Consider the following 23683-nt stretch of genomic DNA (forward strand, 5'->3'; position numbering starts at 1 on the left):
CAAAATATTCCGGAGAGTTGTGGGTTGAAAACAATCAACAACACCCTCTTTGTGCGCCAAATAAAAAATACGGTTCTGTCTGCTGAAAGAACGCCGTCATCGTGTGGTCTGTGTCCACCACTGTGTCAGCCTGCTGGGAACCGTAGGGGCGACAGGGAGAGCTTTCACTGGAATTTAGAGCTCCCGGTCCAATCAAAAAGAAACTGCCCGCTCGAAACTTCCTTCGCAGTTCATTTATTCTATTATCAACAGCCCATTATCGGATTGCCACGACCGGAAAGTCGGCATCCCAAAAACGTACGTCTCGTCGGGATACGACGGGAAGAAAGCAAAACTGAGCAAAGGACCATAGCCACAGAATACCATAAAGCGTCCTGGATGGAATGGCTAGAGCTACCGACCCAAAGAAGGTGTTGATTGTTGTTCTTATCAAGCGCACAGGACCGTAAATCTTGACGCAGAGAATAAATAACTCGTTAAAAAATTGGTCAACTTTTGGGCAACCGACGACATCCTGCCGGACGAACGGGAAGGAAGATAATGCTAGAGCCGTGGCAAAGTACCCAACAGTCGCAGGCGTCGTTATCATCGAACGCCATTTGTTATTTGTGTGCGTGTGTTAATTAAATTAATAATAATGACCTGCCTTCTGAAGCTGAAACTGCTCTCGAAGTGCTTAAATCGCATCCGTTTATGACTACTCCATTACGAGTGTTCCATCTTCTCACTCAACTGGCAACTGGCTCATTAACACGGACCACAACTACACAACGGACTGCGAACTTATATGCATAAATACGCGATTTTGGAAATTCGACACATTTCTCAAGAGCGTCCTCCATAGCGGAAAGAAACCCTTCGGAATCGTTGAAGCAATAATACCACAAGCTGCCGCAATTAAAATCCAACCCCAGGAAAGGGGAGTCGTCTTGAAGGACCTAGCGTTCCTAGAAGTCTCTACCAAGAGATAACTAAATTTGTGGCCAATAAAACAATTTCTGCTGGGGATGTGTTTCCCGAACCCGAACCAGACCGAACCTGACCGGATACGGGTACGTGTTAGCATAAAACGAAGACGTCCAACACATGACAGCTTCGGGCGAGCGTTGCCGTGACGCTTGTAACGCTTAACGACCTCCATCCCGCAGGCGACAGCAGCGCCCTGATGCGTGAAAGATTTTATCATTTTTTATGCGCTCATTACTGTTTCTAAATTAAGTTTCAACCCGTGTCTGATCGCATGCTTGTGTGATCGAAAGTTGCTCACGTTACTGGCATTTGATTTTGCCACCGATTGTGCCTAGTGCCTGCTAAAACATTCATTTCCATATAAGCTCCCAATCTGCCAAACGGCGACGGCCCGGTGTGTACTTTTTCGCAATTTGCATTTACCGAAGAACGACGTGACAAAATGACAGTTACAATATTCAAACTGAGCTTATCTGTTCTTAAAGTGTGTAATGCTTCACCTCCCGTGGCGATGCTTACCTTCCGCAAACAAGTCTCAAATCGAACATTGAATCCTTCGCCCTAAAACAATCGTGCCATGGCATGCGAGGCAAAATTGGACCCAGCTACCGACGCTTCAAGCTTCTTCGCTCAAGCGGCAGCTGTCCCATCCTGAAAAACCATCCCGAAGCCCTCTGTTCTGTCGGCAGGTGTACTAAATTGCGTTAAATCTGGTACTTAAAAGAAGATTACACATGCCCGGTACATGAGCAAAAACATCGGTTCCCGTGCATGTAAGCCCCACCGCTCCTTCATCGGGTCTGTGCTACCTTCCGTGCTCGGCTACCAGCTACCTCCTGGACGAGCACGTGGATGCCCTGGCCCGGGAACTATGTGTGTCTTCAGCCAAACGAGCTGAAGTTGGGCGCTCGAAGGGTAATTATCGAGTCAGTGACAGTACGCTTCACCCGTAAGCCGCCACAAGCTCGACATATGCTAAGATGGTGGCGCTCCCTCCCGACTCTTCCGTAGACAGGCGTGAGACCACCATTGCTGACACGCTGTTTGTAGCGGGATTTTCTTATTTTGCTCGCGCGGATACCACGCTGGCGGCTGGCTTTTATGAAAACGTGTCTAATTTAAAATTGATTACGGGCGCGCGAAGATGCTCATTGCAGGATGATAAGAAGCCGTCGGTATGTTCGGTATAGTGGCAGTTCGCTGGAAACCGTTAACATGATTAGATTTGACTTGCTTCATTATTCAAAACATTCTCCATCGCACGGAACCATTTGCCCTTCGCGTTTCAAATGCACATTCACGGGATGCGGGCGAAAGGAAAGCCTTTTCCACCAGTGAGACACAAGCCATACACTACATCCTTCGAGAGTCTCATTATGGGCAACGTTTTATCGTTATCGGTGTAATTTGTTATTGCAAACAATACATGTTTTCGGTGCGCGTTGAAGAAGCCGCCAAAAGAAAGAGACAACGACGACGACGACTACGACGCAATGTCACTCAAGAGTCGGCCACAGGCGGCCCCTTACGTCATACATGTCATCCCGGAAAAGGAAAGCAGAGGCTGCAGGGACGCGAATGGGTTTGGTTTGGGGTTGAGGCGATAATCACATCAGCGAGAGGTCCCAGGCGAACTTCACTCTTCAAATTTAATTACGAATGTCAGCCACGTCGCCCTTTTCTGCCCATCCTATTCGCTGTCGGTGTCGTCGTCTCGGCACAGCTCACTTTCGAAGAAAATAAATTAGAGCTCCGAACGTTTTCTCAAATGTGACCAATTGTTGCACTTTCCAGTTCGAGTGAGCTCGCCTGATGTTGAAGTCGCCTCGTTTTAGTAGCTCCGGTCCAACGTTCTGCCCAGTCACTCTCAAGGTCGTTTGAGACGGGACAAAAGATGGGATTTGCCTCGTGCACTCCGTCGGCGAACGGGTCAGAAAAGATCCATTACCAATTTCGTCGGGGCCAAATTCGAATCTCTTCTAATTACACGCTTCGGTGGAAGGCTATGTTTTCCGAGGACCGAGTTCCTGTCCAGGGATGGTGGCATCGTTTCGAGGAACTGGAAGAGAGATGGCATGGTAAAGTTCCAAATTTGAACGCCAGGATTTGCTTTTGTTGCCGGGTGGAGGTGACACATCCGTTGCCGGGATGCATATTTGTCCAAGTGGTCCTCTCGATTCCTTTTCCTGCTGTCGCTCCGTATCAAGCCACCCAGTCGAGTGGGTTCGGAATTACGTACACTGTCAAGCGTAAGCAAAATCTTAATTAGATTCATCCGTTACTCGATGCTGAACGAGTGGAGCAGCATTGGGGGATTGTTGATTTTTGTCCCACTTTTTACATCGGAATCGAATCGATCGATTTGACCGCTGGTGGCAGTAACTCGGGGTATTAAAGCCGCTTGCCTTCATTAGAAAGCGATACACTGTTCCGTGTGATATCCAGCACCCCTCACAATGGGCCGGCAGAATGACGTGCCAATCGATTAACGACTTGCTAATGACCACTGAGCCAGCCACCATCATCGTTTGTAGTGCGATCGAACGTGTGATGGTCATTAGACGATGCCGGTGCTAATCTCGATACACAAGACTGATGCAGCCTCGTGGAATGATTTTCCGATCCGATCCGAGCTGACCTAGTTCCAGTTTCGTCGGCCGTCAGTGTTCTACCGCCAGAAGAAACAACTTGAGCTGAGAAATGATCCAGCTGCACGAAAGTGACCTTGTTTGGTGAACTCCTTCAAAGCACCGGAGCAGGAATGCTCACATATATATTTTAATTTTCCACCCCAAACGGTCTTTAGTTACCGATCCGAGTACTGTAGTTGTTCCTTCTGTCGGTCGTTTTAAAAGCACCAAATAAATACAGTGCTGCCATCGGTGCGAATCTTGTCTCAATTTACGACCTTGTTTCAATATTTATTGTTTCGCTGTCGCGTGACCTTTCTGCTGGTGGTGTATGTAACCTGAGATGCTTTTTCCCTTTGGGACCAACCGAACGACTCTCCACCCAAACCAACGGACCTTGGTGAGGCCAATTTTTCGCTTCCACAATTACGGTGATGCCATCGCCACACCACCGCGGGAAGTTAAAATTTCGTGCCACACGAAACTTTACCCAAAAATTCTACCAACTTCATGAGCTTTGAGGGGTTAGTCTGACCGGTAGGGGTTTGGAGTGGAGTGGAAACAGATTCAAAATAAACCCAAAAATGGGAAATGGAACTGTGGCTCGCGAGCACAAGCCAGTCCTAAGAAAAGCAACGATGCGAACGCAAAATACGTTAATCCGTGTCTGAACCATAAATCACACGCTTTTTCATGGAACGTTTTTACGATTCAGTTTTTGGTGCGCTCTTTCCATTTTCATTGCTTCTTTTAGTCTGTTTGCTCTTGCTGCCAGAGAAATGTTGGTCACCGTTTGGTTCGTCCAAACTGTCCGTAGAGTGGGAGCAGGTTGGAACAGCAAATTTCAAACCGAACAGACACAACTGATGACCGTGTTCTGCTGAGGACCGCTGTGATCTGCCGCCCTGCCACACTGTCCGGTGAACTGTTTGGCCAACGTCTAATAAAATAAATTTCTATTACGTTTATGATGCCTTTTTTCGTTGTGTGCTCGTTTGCTACTTCCGTTTGATGTCCGGTGAACTCCCAATCGGCCACCACCAACGACGTCGTCGTCGTCATCGTCGTCGTCGGTCGCTGCAAAAAGATATTAGATGGGTTTTCTTCAAGAAGCACCGTCTCATTGTGGGTGTGTTTGCCTTTTCTTCTATTGCTTTCTTTTTTCAATTAGCTACCCATTATGAGCCAAACTGTTTACAGAAGCTTCTGTCGTCCATTCGCTTGCGAGTTGAATTTAATCGAGCTGGATCAGGTTAAGTAGCTCCAACTTCATTCAATCGAACACAGGGAACGAGTACATGTCGTAAGAGTTAATTAGTTTATTTCCCATTGATAAATGACTTACTCAACATCTTTATCCCTGTAAAATCTTCAAACTTTCCCGAAGCTTACCCCACAGGGTTCGAACAAATATGAAGAGCGACACCTTAAAATCCCGTACGACACATCGTACCGGGCCGAAATGAAAGTGTTAACCGTTTTGGGACGTTCGGATTGGTAACACGTGGGAAGCGTAGTTTGCAAACTTTTACTTTTGCTTTTACTTTTGGTGAAAACATGGAAAGTTCAATTTTCCATTGCACACACACACACCCGCGCTCCAACACGTACTGGCAAACTCGGGCAAACCATCAGACCGCATAGTTTAAATTCCTCGACCGAAAATGTTGCTCCTGTGGTGTTTTGTAACGCCACCCGATGAAACTGGAGCCTGGAAATTGCAGTAAGGCTAGAGCAGGAAAACATGACGCCACTCCACGACAGTGTGTCGGTGTCTGTAGCCGAAGTGCACCACTTGTTCCGGTACAAATTCTCCCAAGAGGTGTTGCTGGATGGAGAAAAACTCTTTACCACTTCTGCCTGCTGCTGCTACTCCTGGGAACACAGTCAGGAAAACGGGGAAAACTGCAAGCAATTTCACCACTGTTTAATTACGAAACATTCCTGGGCTGCGAGTACTGTAGTCGATTCAACCATCTGCAGTCGCACTGTAATTTGCAACATTCGACTGGCAAACGATTTTGCTAACAATTTAACCCTGCTTCCCGAGATGGGCAGGAAAACACTGAAGAAGGAGGAACTTTACAATAAATGAACTATAATGGGACCAGAGCTTGTCGATGGGAACAAACACAGCGGAAGAACGATAGACAGCATAAAAGAACTTGCACGAATGGTTTCGAACTTTATTATTTTCTTTTTCATCGCTGTGCGAAGAGCTTAGTAAATGCTTGACCTTTGTGCTTCGGCTGCCATTCCTTTTTGTCATCAATTTGTTCGCTATTAAACATGAATAATGGTGCAAATCTCGTGCCAGTATCGATTCAAACGAATATAAATGTACACGCAATACAGCGAATGGGTGATGTGCTTAAATTAGGCTTCCGTTTTACCACCGCAAAACGTGCGCCTTCGTGTGACAAAGCTCCACCATATTATCTTTAACGATCAATCGAAACAAACTGCCAAACGATATAGCGCCCCGTACCCGGAATAGCTCCCTTCGGTTTAGCCGTAAACTGCCTGAAAAATTGTAATGTGTCAGCTATATCGAATAAAAACACATTTACACCAGTACATTCCGTTTCGTCGCGCTCACCCTGCCGGCCCATCGACCCATTGCTAATGAACCTCCCGAATGTGTGTGTGTGTGTGTTCCCGTGGATGTTGTTTCCTCACCTTCAGCACCGATCATCGGCGGACAAATCGGATCTCATGCCGTGTTCAAGGGGGTAACATTTTTTGGTCAACCCATCAGGAGAGAGCGAGAGAGCGAATTGAGGGTCCGAGGGGTGTTCCCCGTGGAGCGATGGCGACGACTCCCTCCTGATGCCGGATGCTGACAGGTCGGTTTGCGGCTTGCCACCTCGATCCCGGGTTACAGCTCGGGTTCTTGGGCGCCAACCCGAAAAGTGACAAAAAAAAACCAACCGGAAGCTGTCAAGAAAGTAATATTGGGGTTCACTTTGTAACGACCGCAATTTGTCGCTGACCTTCCCACCATGACGTGTCGGGGGCGACCATCGGGGATGTAATCGCTTCATTTTTATTGCGAAATTTCGATATGTGCATGGGTGCGATGTGAGCGTGGAAAAAAAGACAGTCAGGAAAAGCTACAGTGTAAATAAGGGAAAAAAACAATTCCAGCGTGACCAAACTGTCACTGCCGAAGGAAAGGGCAAAAAGGGACATTCAGCTAGGTGGACCTCTGTCTGTGTGTATGTGTGTGTGTTTGGAAGGGGACAAAATTTCCATCGATCTGCCAACACGTGTCCCATTCGAATTTCCCATTTTGTGTGACAGTGAAAAATTGCTTAATAAGTGATGGCGCGCTATCCACCTTTCCACGAATTTCTTGTTTGTGCTTCATTTGCGAAATACGTTTCGTTCCACCATTCCTGTTTTTTATTTCTCGCCGACTGACCCCAACGTGGGATGCAAATGTGCTTCCATCGTTTCATAATCCGTCGCTGTCATCCATTTCCACCAGCAGCGAGCGTGGTGACTAATATTTAGGAGATTTAGGTAGTGTTTAAGGGAGTCTGGAGCAAGGTGTCATCTGAAAAATTGAAGAAAAACCACATTCACACCGTCACACCTGATTCCCTGGCCTTTGAGAAGGTGATAACGACACTGGCACACTCTAAGCCGTGCGCATATCGGTCAGTGACCGCAACGGTTGCGTTTTTAGTAACAGACACACCTCACCGAGGGACAAGTCGTTCGATGCACCACCAGCCGTGGGTTGTCAGCAGGTGTGCGCGAGCAGCGAACACGAATCCCCTAGTCGGAACGAGTTCTGCACAAGGAAAGGTAATTTAAATTTATGAAAATGGAAGCTGGACGACGTAAAAGATAACCTTTCGCCCGAGAGTGGTACAAATAAAAAGGTATCGCGGTAAACGCTGCCAACCAGGCGCTTAACGTCCACCGGGTCGCTATTGAGTTGTATGCATCGGCACCATGGAGTAGGGGCCGAAAAAATCATCTTCAATTTCTAAACAAAGTCACGCAACGGCTTACGGTGTTTATCGGTGCGGATATTTGCATCATCGCAACAACATGCCAGCGGTGGCCATGCTAGCAGAGGGCCTCGAGCACCATTCGCTCCCATTCGTTTTATCTCGCGTTTTTCCACCCATTACACTCGAAACACGTGGACCCGTGGGCTTTGGTGTCCATGCGGTGGGATTTGCTCGTTACGATAGGAGCTTTAGCTTCTCCCAAAAACAAGCTGTTTCCAGTAAGACAACTATATCCTGTGAGGTTGTTGTGTGGTGGCTTTTTGTTATTGTTTTTCCCACTGGTGCTGAGAGTGAACTGAACCGGTAAATTGGAACGTCCGAGAGTGTGCCCAACGTCGATCGTCGCAGAAACTGGGCAGCAGCAGCAGCAGCAGCAACATTCATTGCTGCATTGCGATGTTTTTCTCGGATCGTTAAAGAGTTGTGTGCGTGATACTGAAGTCGATGGTCGGCAAGCGAAATGTGTGTTCCTGTTTAATTTGTCGTCGTAAACGAAAACGAGCTTCTTCGCTTTCGGTTCTGGATGAGTGTTAGCGCCACATTGTGTGGTATCGTTGCCGGTTCTTATAAATATCGTAAACTTCCCGTACGCCACAAGCTCTGCAACAGATCCGTGCCAAACTTTTCGCCCAAAACTCCTCAAAACCAACATCATCATCACTTTTCGCCCGCGCTTAATTTCACCGCCCGGGCTAATCATTCATCTTTAAACACTACCAGCTACGCCTACACGAAAAACGCTTCCAGCTTCAGTTTTCGACTTTCTGCACTGCTTTTTTAATACGCAAGAACAATATTTTGCTTTCATCCGCCAACCGTGGCAAGCTGGAGTCTTAATTACTTAGCGTAATTCCATTTACACTGTGGCAGTGTGCTGGTTCCGGGGCCGGTGATGTTGCTTCCGATGCAGTGAGCGCAAAGTCAGCAAAGAATCATCATCGTTTCAACCCGCGCTAAGTTGAGCTGTGCCATAAAATACACACTAAGTGTATTTGTTTTCGTTTTCCCCACGCCACGGCCACGAGAAGCGCTTTTTAATTCCTTCAGAATCGGTTTGGCATGCAGAACCATTGCCGATAAGCACGGCCCTTCTTCACTGTCCGTGTGGTGGTCGATGAGCGATAAATTTACTGAATCGATGCTGCTGGTGCTGTGGTGAAGGCCGACGATTCGTCAGCAAAGGTAGTGGAAGTGTTTATTAAGATAAATTGAACGAGACCGGAGCATGATTGGAAAGTAAGGATGCGTTGCAATGAGCGAGCGAGATAGGGGCGCAGCACAGAAGCGAGAGCGATCCTGTTGGCGATAATTCTATTACACTATGAAGAAGTGTACGAAGCGAACCAACCGTTGCCAAAAAATTTACATTGCAGTCTTCGTCCGAAAGCAAAAGCAAAGCAATTCCCTTGTCCTACTTGCTCTCGAACGATAAATCATAGACCCCGGGAATGAATTTTCCCTATCAAGATTGCATCTGTTAGACGCCCAACTTTCGTGCTCTATTTTTCCATCAACCGTAATGAGATATGAAAGGAGCGATTTAAAATCATTTGCCATTTTCCTTGCTTTTTTCCACCCAAAACACCGGGAGGCCTTTCTCGTAATGGTTTTAATCTTCTCCTAAACAAACAAAGCACGATTTGGTATCATCCGCATTAACTTTCCAACTGATCCCAGCGGACTGAACGATGTGGCACGGTGTGCGTCTAAATACAGAGAAAAACAGCAACAAAACGGCCGAAAATGCTTAAAATTAAATCAAATCTGGCGTAATTGTGCTATATTGTGCTGCGTATAAAGCATCGGCCAAGTAATTAGCTCGTAGCCTGTGCCGAGTGGCGCAGATTTACGATTTTACCTGACGCTATTACGGCGATGGCAGAGTTTGCTGGCTGGAAATTGAAAGCAGTCACCCTTGGCAGGGAAAAGCGACAGCCCGTATCAAACATCAACACGCACCACGCCGATGTTCCGGCTTCCGTGATCCAGATGGATGGTCGTAAAAATTAAGAGAAAACTTGCTCGCATTATGTGTTGCGTTCGTCACAAATTCGTCGCAAATTTTTCTTCACATTTTCTTGCTCTTCCTCTTCCTCTTCACGATCAGTCGTGACGCTCACGATCGCTTGAAAGATGAAATCTGCCGGTGGGCAAACACTATCAACAGCAACATCAACGAGAATGGGCAATGGCAAACGTAATCATATTTCATCGTTCACCCATAATAAGCCAATTAAGGTGAGATAGGCTTGTGTAGCGATAAGCCTCACCGTACGCCCTCCCTTGCAGTGGTTGTTTACTAATTTTTCTTTTCTTCTCACTCGGCAAGGTTGTTTACGCGTTCAAGCTTTCGACTTTTCCGCTTTACGGTCGTCATTAAATGTCGCGAATTTTTCTGGCCCCAGCTTCATCTCATTCAGGTGGTGGTAAGCACCCCGAAACACCAACACCAACAGCATCAGGCCGATCGTTTCTCTTCGCACGCGTTCTTCCGGTTCCTCCGGTTCCATCCGGCACGGTGGCCTTTGACTTCTTGGCTCGAGGCAATGGCGCCCTTTTTGGGGTGGCGCGTAACGGTGATGTAGAAGGATATTAAAAATGACACAGACGTGACGCCGGAAAGAGAGCAGTGATAAAAATTAAATCCCTGTCGGGTGCCATTTTCTACGCCATCTTCGCCCCTCCTCACCGAGGTCTTCGTAGAGTGAAACCTCGAAATGAGAAGATGTTTCCCAGGATGTTTTGTTTGTTTATCGGACACACACCCTAACGACACACTGTGAAAATGGTGACAGAGCGACATCTTTATCGTCTTTATGTTGGTCTGTTTTTGTTGTCTTGTTGTTGTTGCTCTTCCCTTTGGAGGGCTCCTGCTCCTTGATGCCCGCCGACCGTAACGACACACACACACACTGCATGAAGGTCGACCCCGAAGAAAAGAAACCGTCGGTGGAAAATCCCATTTGAAGCAAGTTTAACGGTCATTAGGAGTTTAAAGTGCTGTAAATCCTAATTGAAAATAAAACCATTTACCAGCCAACCATCGTCGCAGGTCGCCCCGGGTAACAAGATGCACAGGATGACGTAGCAGGGAAAAGATGAAGATCACGTGAAATTGTTCATTTGACCGTTTTTTATTGAACACACTTCAAGTGCAGTACTTTTCGAATCTCCCCGACACCGTTAAAGTGCTAGTGGCGGTCATGAAGTTCGCTACGAGCAAGGCGACAGCGTAAAACTAGCCCATAACTTTACTTGATGGAGGCGCCAGGTATTTATTGGAAAATGTCATTCGCTCACAAGCGAACGGTTTGTTTGATTCCGTGCCTCGTAATAGTAAAGCAGCGGAATCGTTTTGAAACTGGCGTCTGGTATTTTATGATAAACAACCACCACTGCCACATCCATCACGAACTTCTTTAAGGGCAATACGTGAGTAGTTATAGTTATGGCGGGAGAACTCGGTCTGTTACAACCCTATTAGGAAACAATGCCCAAAAATAGTTATTATTCCTTTTCAACCAACAAAGGGTTGAAATATTTATTCTTGGGTAGTAAAAGAGTGTTCAAAGTACAAATAAATGTTTTCTTTTACATACTTCAACCTTCGATTGTTCAATTGTATTGTGCCGCTACAGTGAGCAGCGCATTCGCCATCATGGTTTTTAGATTTGTTTGGAAAGCTTTGCTTCTCAAAATTGAGAAACGGTTCGACCCGGCACTGCCCAACCTACAATGGTGCTCACTTGCGAAACGATACACGGTAAACATTTTTATCGTCCCTCGTGCTCACTCAATGCACCTTCCTTCTACATCACCCCTTAATGATATTGTACAGCCCGATCTGATCCTCCATTCGAAACGATGAAAAAGAGAGCCTTTTTTGTGCGCGTATGTGTGCTTTATTTGGACCACTCGTGGTACTGCTGACCTTTCCCGTGGGTTTCGTACGCGGGGTTTTGATCACGAAGCGAGTCGGTTGCATTCTGGCCATGTTTTCCCGATGCCGGCTTGCACGAGCAAAAGGTGAATTCTTTAACTCCGAACGCTGAAAAACAAGCACGTGATCCTGTATCCTGGACTAGCCCGGGACTAACCCAGACCCACACACACACAGACACACATACACATGCACACAAGGCGCTCAGTGCCCGGGATGAAATGCGTCCACTGCGCTACGAATATTAACTACTATTTCACCGGTCGGAAACTGACCACCGTAGCTGGTTGGCTGGCTGGCTGGCTGGCTGGTTTGGCGAAGCGTATCGCAAACGCATGCGGTTCTGCCGTCGTGCTACGGGTGCCGGAGTACCGGACCAGACAAGCAAGCATTTTAAGAACGGCTGATATAAATTCCTCACCCATAATACATCACTGTCAGCGGTTTCAGCGGAACACGAATGACACACCAGTGATTTATCTTAACGGTCCAGCGAGAAAGCGAGTGCATTACCCCTGCATCGTTTATCCCGAGACGAGCATCGTCGGTTTGCGGTGACCGCTGAGACCACCACGACCGCCACGCTGAAGGTGGTGCATTTCTGCCACCTCGAGAAGCAGGGTGCGTTGGCCGTAACCGCCAGTGACCACCATCACCACCACGCACAGGACGTGTTCATGAAGAGAGTGGTCGTAAATAGAGATTTTCAGATCAACATTTCACTTGCCCTCGTCGATGGACGATTGTCAGATATAATGGAGAATAAAAGTAAGGCACAGCAAAAAATAGACTGAAATTTCGGAGATGAAGCTAACGAGGAAAAAAAAACAGCTTGACTAAAAACATCGACAAAACGTGTCATCATGCTTTATGGTGCTCTGTTTCTAATCACCATACTCGTTTGCCTTCAGTGCACGTAACTCAACGACCGTCGTCCACATTGTCTTCCGAAGCCCCGTTCACATCAGTGCTTCTAAAATGATTTCCTTTTAACACAATTGCCGCACGCCTCTACCACAACTCAGACTAAACTCAGACTAAAGCCAACCACACCTAACTCGCCCCGTGGTGAGTCAAACCACACGAGAAGGAAATAGTATAAATGGAAATACATTAAAATAAATCATCTTGCACTTCGGTCCACCCATTCGAATGTTCAAACAAATAAAGCAAACTAAAAACTAAGCCCTTCTTGGCTCACGCAAAAATAAACGGGAAAAGCAACCACCACGTAACGCACGCTCCGAAAAGACACTTCGAGCAGCCAGATTTATGTGCGCTCGGCGATGTTGGGTACGTTCGGACTAGCCGCCTGGTAGCCTTTTTTTGTGGCGCTTCATCTTACCCAACCGAGCACCGTGTCCTGGTGGTCCGTGGTGGTCGCGAGAGCCGAAGCAAAACAAACCACAGGCAAAGAATCTTCAAAACGTTCGCACGGCAACTTGGCAACTGTTGAAGAAGAACTTTCAAAACTTGGAAACCCACCGACCATTGTGCTGCTGCTGTATGGTACGCCCGGTACCAGCCACAGCAGACACAGGCGACGACCGGAAAACGATGTCATAACTCATGAGATATGTGAAGATTTTTGCCATTATTTTATTTTATTTTTTTGCAGGGCTGGTTTTAAGTTCCGAAAGGAGCGCCGAAGCACTTGGATACGTTCCACACAGTGTGCCGATCGGAGGCTAATTTATACATTAGAAAGTTACTCAACTGCCACCGAGTGATAATGGAATCGTTGGAACTGCCAAACAAACTACCCAAACAGTTACACATCTTCTCTACCGAGAGGGCTTTTTGGTAAACGTTTCCGGCGTCGGGGTGCGGTTCGGATGTACTTACAAATCTCATGAACGGCGAACTCCCAAGGATAATTAAACGAACTGAACAAATATCTAATTATAAAATGCATTCTGCGCTGCAGTATTTAAAGCACAGTTCCAAAACTAATCATCGCTTAATGATCCAACACAGCAGCTGCTGCACTAATGGAAACTTATCTTCGCGATTTATTCAAAAGCGCCGCCGCTGACGCTTCTAATCGAACGGAAATGGCCGGCTGTGATTATGCTGGCTCAGTGCGCTCGATTTGTCCGCAGCACAACATCGGAAAGTTCGAGCGCGGCATGTACCGACTGAACGTTCCAAATCCATCATTAGCCATTATTATACACAAGCCCGGCTTGTTCTATCTCATCGACATCGCGTCCTACTCTTCCTGATTATTATCCCTACATTGTGTGCGTATGCTCACGCGGCTGTGTGTGTGCGAGTTTGATGCTTTCAAACAGACAGCCATCGCCAGTCAACCGATCGATAGCCACATACACGAACGAGCTCCATTCAGCCCCGTTCACACACGACCACGTCGGTCCACCATTGTCGCTCTGGAAAGCTAAATTATTCGCATATAAACTGTTTAACAGATGATTAAATCAATCAATCAGCCTTGTATGCTCATCGTGTATCGCGCACAAACACACACACACACACACGCAGACATCAGGAAGTGCCGCTGAATGTGATGGATTAGACATGACAAAACCGTCCGGGGACGCATGCATGGGACGCGAACAAAAGGCCGAAAACGGTCGACAACATGTTGCTGAACGATCGATTTCCTGTCGCCTTAAAGTTGGGCAACACAGTTGCGCTGGATAAGAATTCGATCACGCAAGAATGCACGAATTTCTTCTCAGTTATGTCATAATTTAAGGTTGGAAGCTTTTCCCGACACAACCACCAACCAGGCCCTAATGATGCTCACAAGGTTACTAATTGAATTCCAAGGCAATGCAGCCCGAGACCCGAGCCCGCCATGAAGCGTCCGTCCTAATGTTTGCTTCCGTCAGAAGCAACGCCTTTACCATCAGCATCCTGAGAGCGACAATCTGTGGCGCACAACTGGTGCTACACGCTGACGCCCTCGGCTTGGGATGCAGAATTTAATTACACCCAACGACGCCGGGCTCCTGCTCGACGCGCAGAATGGAGACGCCTGGTAACGCGGTAACACGGGGAATTGGTGAACCACTGAAATCGCAAACACACGCACACACACACACCGACACACCGACACACGAGCGAATCAAACCCGCTGAACGTAACACTAAACCGCCTGAAGGTAGGCAAATGTAGCACACCGAAATGGATGGATGTAGGCAATGCAGCGCTACAACCGTGCTGAGCGTTACGCGGAAACTATCCAAGCATGCATGTTTGTCCATAAACTTTCTTCAAAATTGTTTATCACGATCCTTCCGTGTTGTACTGGAAGTTTCTAAACAGCTTTCGGAAAATGGATACTGTTACGAACGTAACGATCCTTATCCCGCAAGAGGTGGGAAAATGAAACGATATCTGCACCTCTGCTGTACATCTTCCTAGTGGGACATTTCTGTGGCTTAAAGATATACTGGGCTCATGTGTCTTTTGTGTGAATTTAGGTCTTGAGGTTCGATGCAGGACCTTTGAAAAATTGTTGTTTTTACAATAAAATGATGAAAATTCAAGAAAAGAGCTAGTGGATATTCTGGATTTTCCTGAACTCACATATCACAGGTTTTGCTTTGGTTGTGCATACGTTGCGTTCCATTTTCCTACTTATTCCAGTGAACCATTAAACAGATGAAATTAATTATCGATCTCGTGCTGCTCGTACGCTCCCAGTTCCGCAAGCCAATCGAATCAATCGTGACGCATTGCTACTTGCCTTTCGACCGAAGGCAATTGTGCGGCCAAAAGGATACTAACACTACTCCTCCTCTCGGACTGAAGACACTGCCGACCATACGTAAACGTACTGCTTAAGGATAAACGCCACCAGCGTGGAGACCGAGATGATAAAAGCGTAAATGATTTTCTTAATTAAATAAATCTCCGATAATTGAAAAATAATATATCAGTGCGAATGGGATGGATTGGGCTGGACCGAGACAGAGACAACACATTGCATGCGGTTTATCTTTTGCGGAACGTACTGGACTCCTTTATGGCAGGCAGCTTTCCCCCCACCGTGATCCAACTGCCCCCTAAAGCAGGAAAAAAGGCAATTGCTTAGTTCAATTTATGCCACGTCTTATGGCCGCCAGCGAAAACGCATCAAATCGTCCTCGTCCGCTTATGGCCAATCGATTCCACAACCACAGCCGTCCCACAGTCACGACGGACAGTCTTGCGTGCTGTAACTGTAGTAGGATGTGTGGCAATAATGTTGACGTGCCCGGGTAAAGTTTGCCACCGCTTCCATCACCTCCCACGGCCTGTTTGGCAGGCAGTAATTCGGTCTGCTGGAACGACGTATGGCATATTTATCTTTGGCATAAGCGAGTGACTGATTGTATGTCGTCTTTTACAGCTTCCGCCGCGACTGAGCAATCGCGAGGGGAAAACAGTAATAAAATCATCTTCGACGCTTGTACGGACGCAAACGTCACGTGAGCATAACTTTTTCCCTGGTGCCAACGTGTCGGATTTCGGCACGCTCGTCTCAATCGTACGCATTAATTAGACGAGGAAGAAAAGTTTTTCCTGCGTTCATCCCCAATGTGACAGGCAGGAGGTGTAGGTCATGTCACCTCAACATTCGCGCTCGGAAAAGTTTCGCAACGCCTTCCTGCACACCAATTGAGTTAATGTTTTCCTTCAAAATTCTCTATTTACACGTCCGTGAGAGTTTTTGTCAAAAAGTCAACAGCGAAAAGGCGCCCGCAAGCTACGAAATGTCATCCGACCGATCTGGAACGCCCGTGGCCAAACATCGGTTAATGGCATGTTCGCTGCGGCAAATCATTCCCACCGCAACATTAATGAGATTGCCCTTGTGCGTGCCTGTGTTTGATGAAATTAATAAAAATATTGCTCCATAAAGGCGTGCGCCACTGTTTGCTTTGTTAGGCTTGAAGTTATCAATTAAAAATATGAGCAACAAATTGCTGAGCTGCAATTGCATACAAACACACACACACACACAGACCGATTATTCAATGTAAATAGGGCGCTTTTCAGCTGACAGTGCTCAAGTCACAACAATCAACACGTTCGCCTCCGATAACTTCTTAATTCAATATGGCGAGATAGGTCGCGATCGGGGTGAATTGTTCGCTTTAAGTAATTTAAAGCGACACCTGACTGATTACCATTCGGTCACGTACGGCGGTTGAAACTTCATTATGGGTTCGCTTCCCACTCATAAACGAATTATCCTTCGCTCGCTTGACGAGTGGCTCGAGCGATTCGATAAACATGTTCGTTTGCAACTCATTTGGTGCATGGATTTTTGTTATTTCTGTTAATATTCATCGAAATTTTTCCAACGCTCACGCACACACTCCGTTGCCGTTTACCAGTTACATCAACGTCAAGGGTGCACGGGGCCAAAAAAAGGGGAATCGGGGAAGCAGGGGGGAGATGGGGAAAAAGCGAGAGAAAAACAGGACAGCATTCGCACCAAATTGTCACACCGGTGGAAAATCAAATTGAGCTGACATTTTTCCCATCATTTCATCGTCTCCTGGCGTCCATTTTCCGCGCTGCGCTTTCTTCTCTCCGGTCCCTGGCACTCACATACGGGAAAGTACGCAAAAATGCTTCACTCACTCTATCCGGACCCTGGGATGCGATCGTGCAAAATAAGCATCGCGATTCCGGATTCTTTTTCCGCCAGACACATGGGCATAAATTTTTGATGCGAATGGAAAAATCGCGAAATAAATATTCAGTCTATAATTCATCAATTTGTGTTGCTGTACTGCACCGTCCCGTACTCGAACATGCAACGACGACGGCGGTGACGACCCATGCCTTTGATCGGAATTTTTGGGCACACCGGATACACGCCGTTCGTGATGTCACCTTTCGTCATGCTGGCGTACAGTCGCTGCGTCACGATTCGATACGGCCCTGTTTGTATCTTCTTTCCAGCTGCCAGCCAAGAACGCTGCATGTTCACCGGTCCATTTCAGGCACTTTTTGCCGTGCCGCTCCAGTGAAGCAACCAGCGCCTCGTTGGCTTTCTGTGCGCAACGACATGCGGGTGCAGACAATCCGAATGGATCAGTTGAAATCCAGCGTGCCGCGATCGCCTGTCGGCAGCGAAACGCGTCGAACGTATCGCCGAGTATATCTCCGTTTGATATAGAATGTTGGCATTTTAGAAGGGCACAGGGCATCACAGTGAACGATATATACACGGGGAAAAAAAAGAAAAACAGTCAGACCAGCCTCTATCCTTTATTCACGCGTGTCAAAGGATGGCGTAAAGCAACAGAACAACATCCATTGTTTCGCACGCCAGATCGTGGCCGATCCGCACGAACGAGCGGCAAAACGAATGCTTATGCTTTCTACATACACAGTGAGAGGAAAAAAAGTAAAATAAAAACATCGCAACACACGTAACATGCACAATACAAAAACCGGAAATGCAAACAAAAGCATTCTATGCGCTACTACTGCGAGCACCTTCTCTCATGCAAGTTGAATCTTTGTCGTTCTTGATGCATGATAGCGCAGGTCCGTCCGTCCGTCCGCTACTGCTGCTTTCCGATCGATTCCAAACGTCCAAAGCATCAGCCGAGTTCTGCAAGTCAGGGAGACGACACTCGCTGTTTGATGTTGCACGCAGAGAGCGCAAAAGAAATATTTTTCATGAAGTCCATGACGCATTATGATTAATTGATTGCCGCTACCCTATGACTGTGCTCTTGGGTCGGTCCCTTTTTTCCTTTTTTTTCGATCTTAAGCGGTTGAAAGCATTTAAAATTGCTTTGCGACAGACTGCGCTGCATGCGTTGCATATCGTTGTAATCAAATCGAGGAACATAAATACATAAATTTGACATAAATTGATTAATGGAAAAACATTTCACTACCAAATCCAAGGGACATGAAGGGATTTTCCCCCATTCGGCGTTTGCGTGTGCAAAAATTAATTCATCATAAATGAGCTTTGAATTAATGTTACTATTATTAATGATTGCCATAAACTAATGATTCTATGATCCTTTTCATGTCGCTCTCCATTCATGATTGACAGATTAAAGGATTTTCCCACCGCCCCGTAATTAAACGATCAACATGAACCTACTTCATTATATGTGTGGTTAGATGCATTATTTACTTACTTAAATTAAAACTTCGATTTACAGATAATTCGTCCACCGCATTGAAATTATGATCTCCCATTGCGGCATGTGTGGTTGTAATAAATTGACGTTGCGTTACATTTATAATAGACTCACCTCGCTTCGGCGATTTTTTTTTTACTGCTTTTTCTCTACTAATCTGATTATACTCTTAAATGCTTCGCGAGGAACTCTCATTACTCCCAAACAGCTTTAATGGCAATTAACTGGAACGCTTTTCTCTCTGTCTCTCTCTCTCTCTCTCTCTCTCTCTCTCTCTGTGTTCCTTCCATTGTTCACAGGTGTCCTGGATGCGCAAGCGGGACCTGCACATATTGACATCGAACATCTACACCTACACCGGCGATCAGCGCTTCTCCGTAATCCATCCGCCCGACTCGGACGACTGGGATCTGAAAATTGAGTATGCACAGCAGAAAGATAGTGGAATTTATGAGTGTCAGGTGAACACCGAGCCGAAAATAAATCTCGCCGTTTATCTCGACGTCACAGGTCAGTACCGGTGCGGTGGGGTGGTCGGTAGGCTAACGGAGAGACAGAACACTTTCCTCGCCGCTATCTACTTACGCTGCTTTTATCCCGCCACTGTTTGATTTCCGTCCCGGGTTTTCCTTTTCAACTTGTGGATTTTATGTTTGCTTCCTTCTTGTCCACATCCTTCTATGGTTTACGCATGACTCATTGTATTATCTTGTGTTGTCCAGTTTCGTTTGTGTTTGTGTGAGTTTCTACTTCAGTTAGTAAGTGATTGGTTGTTTTGTTTTTAATTAACGGATGGATTAACAACTCACTTTAAGCATATTTGTTTGTTATTAAACCTCCAAGACCGATTCGACCAAAGATGGCTAGAGGTAAACTGAACTAGCTGTAGCAGTGTTCTAGAATACAATTTTATTTTGTGTTTATTTTCAAGCGGAATTAGCTGAACGCTTTGAATATTCTAGCCCCATAATCTGTTCGATCTATCTCGGTGTCGGTCGTCTGTCGAACTATCTGCATCTATAAATGACTGTGCTCTAATCGTTTGCGTACATTAAATGGACCACCAGCACACATAGTACAGCACAGCACTCGGGGCAATTTCGAAAAGCAAAAACAGAAACAGAACCCACACAATAGGAAAAACTCATTCTGACCAGCAACACGCAAAAAAACACAACTAACTACACTACCACAAGCACCAGCTTTCCGATCGCAGCCCTTTTGTAAACGAACAATAGAGCCGATTTTGTCAGCTGGCCCGATAGCCCCAAGACTGTCATGTAAGAAAAAAATATCTATCTACACAACACTGCCACCGATAATACCAGGCAGAAAAAACACCCAAGCATCCGGAAATGCACGTCACACTGGCGAGCGTCGCCGGAGGCCATAGTGGAAACCCGATCCAGCGAAAGGTCAAGGATAAAAGGAAACCCATCGTCTTGAAGCAGAAAAGTTTGGGTGACCTTTTCGCTTGACTCTTGCCGCTTCCAAATTCCCCTTTAAAACGATACCGGCTGTCGCCAGTTGTATAGGGCGCTTAACCGAATCTGTTCGACTGTGGACGACTAGTTGACTTTTTCGTTGATTTTTATTTCCCCACTACCGCGACTGATGGGAGAAGAAGTGGAGGGTGGGGGGAGAGAGTAGACGTGTTGGTGGAAGGCTAGATGAAGGAGTAGAGGAAATGAAGATGTTTCAGCACAATGGATTTTCGAGCCATGCTTTCAGAGTGGACGGCTTTTGGAAAATGTATTCCTTTTTTTTCGTTGGCTGGTCCTTCCTCGGGGAAATCGGACGTTTATAATCAACATCGACATCGGTCGGAAGAAGGTAGAGAAGAAAAGCCGCTGCACGAATACAGCCTTCAAGCTGGCCATTGATCTCCCGAATCCCGAGCAAGCCGTACAACAATAAAGATCGTTTGTCATTCAATTTTATTACATGTTTATTAAGCTTATACGCAATCAGTCAAGCATTCAACGAGCGGCCGGCCAGATCGCTCGATTCCTAGAAGGGAAGTAGTTGAAAATAGAACCTAGAGTCGCCAATAATAACCGTTCCGTAACGGGACAACACATTTTGCTCTCCAAAATTCTTCACAAATTTGCGTCCAGCTCGCCTGAGTTATGTTTTGCAGCGTTTCCCAACATTAGAATAAAACCACACCATGGTTTCCCATTTGTCTGAGGCAACAAGATAATGCATTAGTATGGTGCGAGTGTGAGTGAGTGCTAAGCCACACCGACTGACACCTTCCAATAACACATAAATCTGCAGGCAAAACAATGTTTTGTCAACTCGCTCGTGCAAAACTCTCGACTCCCGTCCTGCCGAGCATGGAGCCACCACCGAAACACCGTTGGAAATAAATCTTGCTTCTCTTTCGAAATCTGGCTGCTTGGTTTTAGGCCATCCCCCAAAATCCATTAAAAGCTCGATTTCTTTCCCTCTTCCCTTGGTTGGACCTGCCACCCAGAGCCGGCGAGTACCCCAGAGCCCACGTGCCCGTCACACCTTGGCAGGATTTAATGTGCAAACCTTTCTTATTTCATTTCATTTCGTACGCTCTCGGGCCATATTTCTCGCATCTCCCAGTCCTTGCAACCGACCGTTGTACATCTCTGTGTGCCGTTGCTTTATTTTATTCCGTCGGCTACGTGATCATGCCCCCGGTGTCCACGGTGTCCTGGGCTCCTCGCCCCCAGTACGGACTGGCACTGCCCGGGAAAAGTTCCGACAAAACAAGCAATTTTTCATCTGATCCTCCTTCTTGCGTTTTTATTCATTTTTACTCACCCGAACTCGCCATCTCTCATTCGTTCTGTCTTGTCCTGTTTTCCTTTTGTTCGTCCTACCACCATACTCATTCGCTCTTTCTCTCTCTCTCTCTCTCTTTCTGTCTCTCACTCTCTCTCTTTATCTGTATTTTTTTCTTTTTCACCCGCATGCCAAACAGATGAACGAGAGTTTGCCCAAGATTTCTCCAAGTATGGTCCAAACACTGGAGGAAAGCACTTTATCGGTGCCATTGGACTAGGTAATGGATCATATTTTTTCAGCTTCAACCCCAATTCCATGCTCTCCTACATCTTCCACACACATACAGTGAGAGTCCTTTTTCATCTCCCCTTTCCCCCGCATCACCGCATCGCTTCCTCGACTCGAGTAATGAAGGCTGGTTAGTTTTTCGCCATACTGAACCACCAAAGCCATGCTGAACAATACCACATTATATATCTTTAAGCAGGATTTTTTTAATGCCTCAGGCAAACATTAGGTGAGGGAAAACATACAATCACACGCTCGCAACACAGATGGAAACGCAACTCATGGCTTCCCTTTGGCTCTGGCTGAGGTTAAAGTTCGCCGCCGCTAAAGCATATTTGAGCTCTCCGTTTCCCGGGCAAGGATTAGCCAGAATGCATTAACAACGCGCACGCTTTGTTTTTCGTGAGAGCATTTGTCCATTTATCAGCCGCGAACGCCAAGAATCACATCCTTTTTAGTGGCTGTGTAGTGCAAAGTCTTACTTAAAACAACAATAGCGTGGACCCACTCGCGATCCCGTGTGTAGGGTTTAATCCATCCAGCGAAGGAACTAATCCAACCGAGTGCAGGCATAACGCGCGAGTTTATGGTTACCGTACAGCACCGAACAATTTACTATTCACATTCCGCCCGGTGTAAAAATAGCATCACTGGAAGCGGTCGTTCGTCATTTGACTTTGCTCTCCGTGCACAAATCAAATCCGCCCCGAAATGGCGCCCGCTCTGATCGTAAGCCGGCGACTCGGCGAACTTCAATAAAAACCCCGGCTTCCCAGAAATCAGTCAGCGGAACAACGTACCATCCCATTTTGTATTTCCTTTATGCTTTTGGGCTTGGAAATGCAGAAAAAGATGTCCCGGGTTTAATGTAATTTCCCTAATAAAGAGCCTCTTTCGCGGGTGTAGTTTTAGCACAATGGGAAATGAAAATTCCAAACCTTTTTTTTCCCCAATAGCATTGGCCTTTTCCCACTCACCGTCGCCTCCCTAACAACATTAAAGCGGGATGATATTGGACGCCATTTTCCGTACTGTGAAATCATCCTTATTAACTAACAGGCACGCTGGCAGAAGGAAATGAGCAAATCGAATGGAACGGAAGGAGAATTCCCAATAATTGTGTCCGCGTTTTTCCAACAATCGGGACATCCGACGAGGAGGCGAAGATTTTCTTTTCTTCAGTGCTTATTTTTTGGCCAAGAAATTTAATTACAATACGCAAAGTGGGCCACATTTCTAAGGAAGCAGGCAGATTTTTTTTTCTGACCGCCTCTTTTCCGCAGCCGTAAAAGTCAGCCAGTTTTGAGTGCCATAAAATGTCCTTCAATTGCTACAAATTGTTTGCAGATGGTATTAATTTTCACTTCTTCTCACTGTGGGACGAATTCTGGTGTGTCATTGACGGTCGGTCGGTCGGTCGGTCGGGGGCACTCGACAGCATCATCGTTAAAATAGATTTTCAACACATTTTCAAATGATGGCAAACACACCGACTCTTCTCACACTCGTACGTATCATCGTAACAAGAATGTGATGACATTCGGAAGGCTGAAAAAACATTCCCATCACAGCACGGCCTGGTACGCATTGTCACTCATATCATTCGACCATTTTGTCACTTTTCCCACACAGACACATCATGTGGGTTCTTGGGCGAACGTGCGGCCTAGCCATCTCCGTCATCCGAATGGCAGAACCTGAGCACCGGCGCCTTATCTGAGGCCCATTTATTTTCATTAGTCATTTGTGCTGTTTATCCTTTACCCTAAGCCGCTGCACGTTCCTGCGCGCTGAACTTGATACCCTCCAACAACGCTGTGCGACTTTTCTTCGGAACTCATCGCTCTCCTATTGCTAACCGGCACTTTGAAAGTGTCGTTTGCTTTGTCGTTGTCATTTAATTTTCCCGAAGCAAACACGCGCACACACACACACATT

General features: G+C 46.5%; 1 protein-coding gene across 15 annotated transcripts in view; it reads left to right on the forward strand.

The window, feature by feature from the left end:
* The window catches only part of LOC118505359, a 205486-nt gene that overhangs the window by 165533 nt on the left and 16270 nt on the right, over positions 1-23683 (forward strand). For 13 of the 15 annotated variants that reach the window (XM_036041040.1, XM_036041035.1, XM_036041048.1 and 10 more), the window contains 2 exons: positions 18994-19204; positions 21654-21734. In XM_036041040.1, the coding sequence (XP_035896933.1) occupies positions 18994-19204; positions 21654-21734 (292 nt within the window). The remainder of the gene's footprint in view (positions 1-18993; positions 19205-21653; positions 21735-23683) is intronic. The other 2 variants (XM_036041050.1, XM_036041049.1) reach the window with 1 other exon arrangement.

The sequence above is a fragment of the Anopheles stephensi genome, chromosome 2 (genome assembly GCF_013141755.1).
Source record: "Anopheles stephensi strain Indian chromosome 2, UCI_ANSTEP_V1.0, whole genome shotgun sequence".
NCBI lineage: Eukaryota > Metazoa > Arthropoda > Insecta > Diptera > Culicidae > Anopheles > Anopheles stephensi.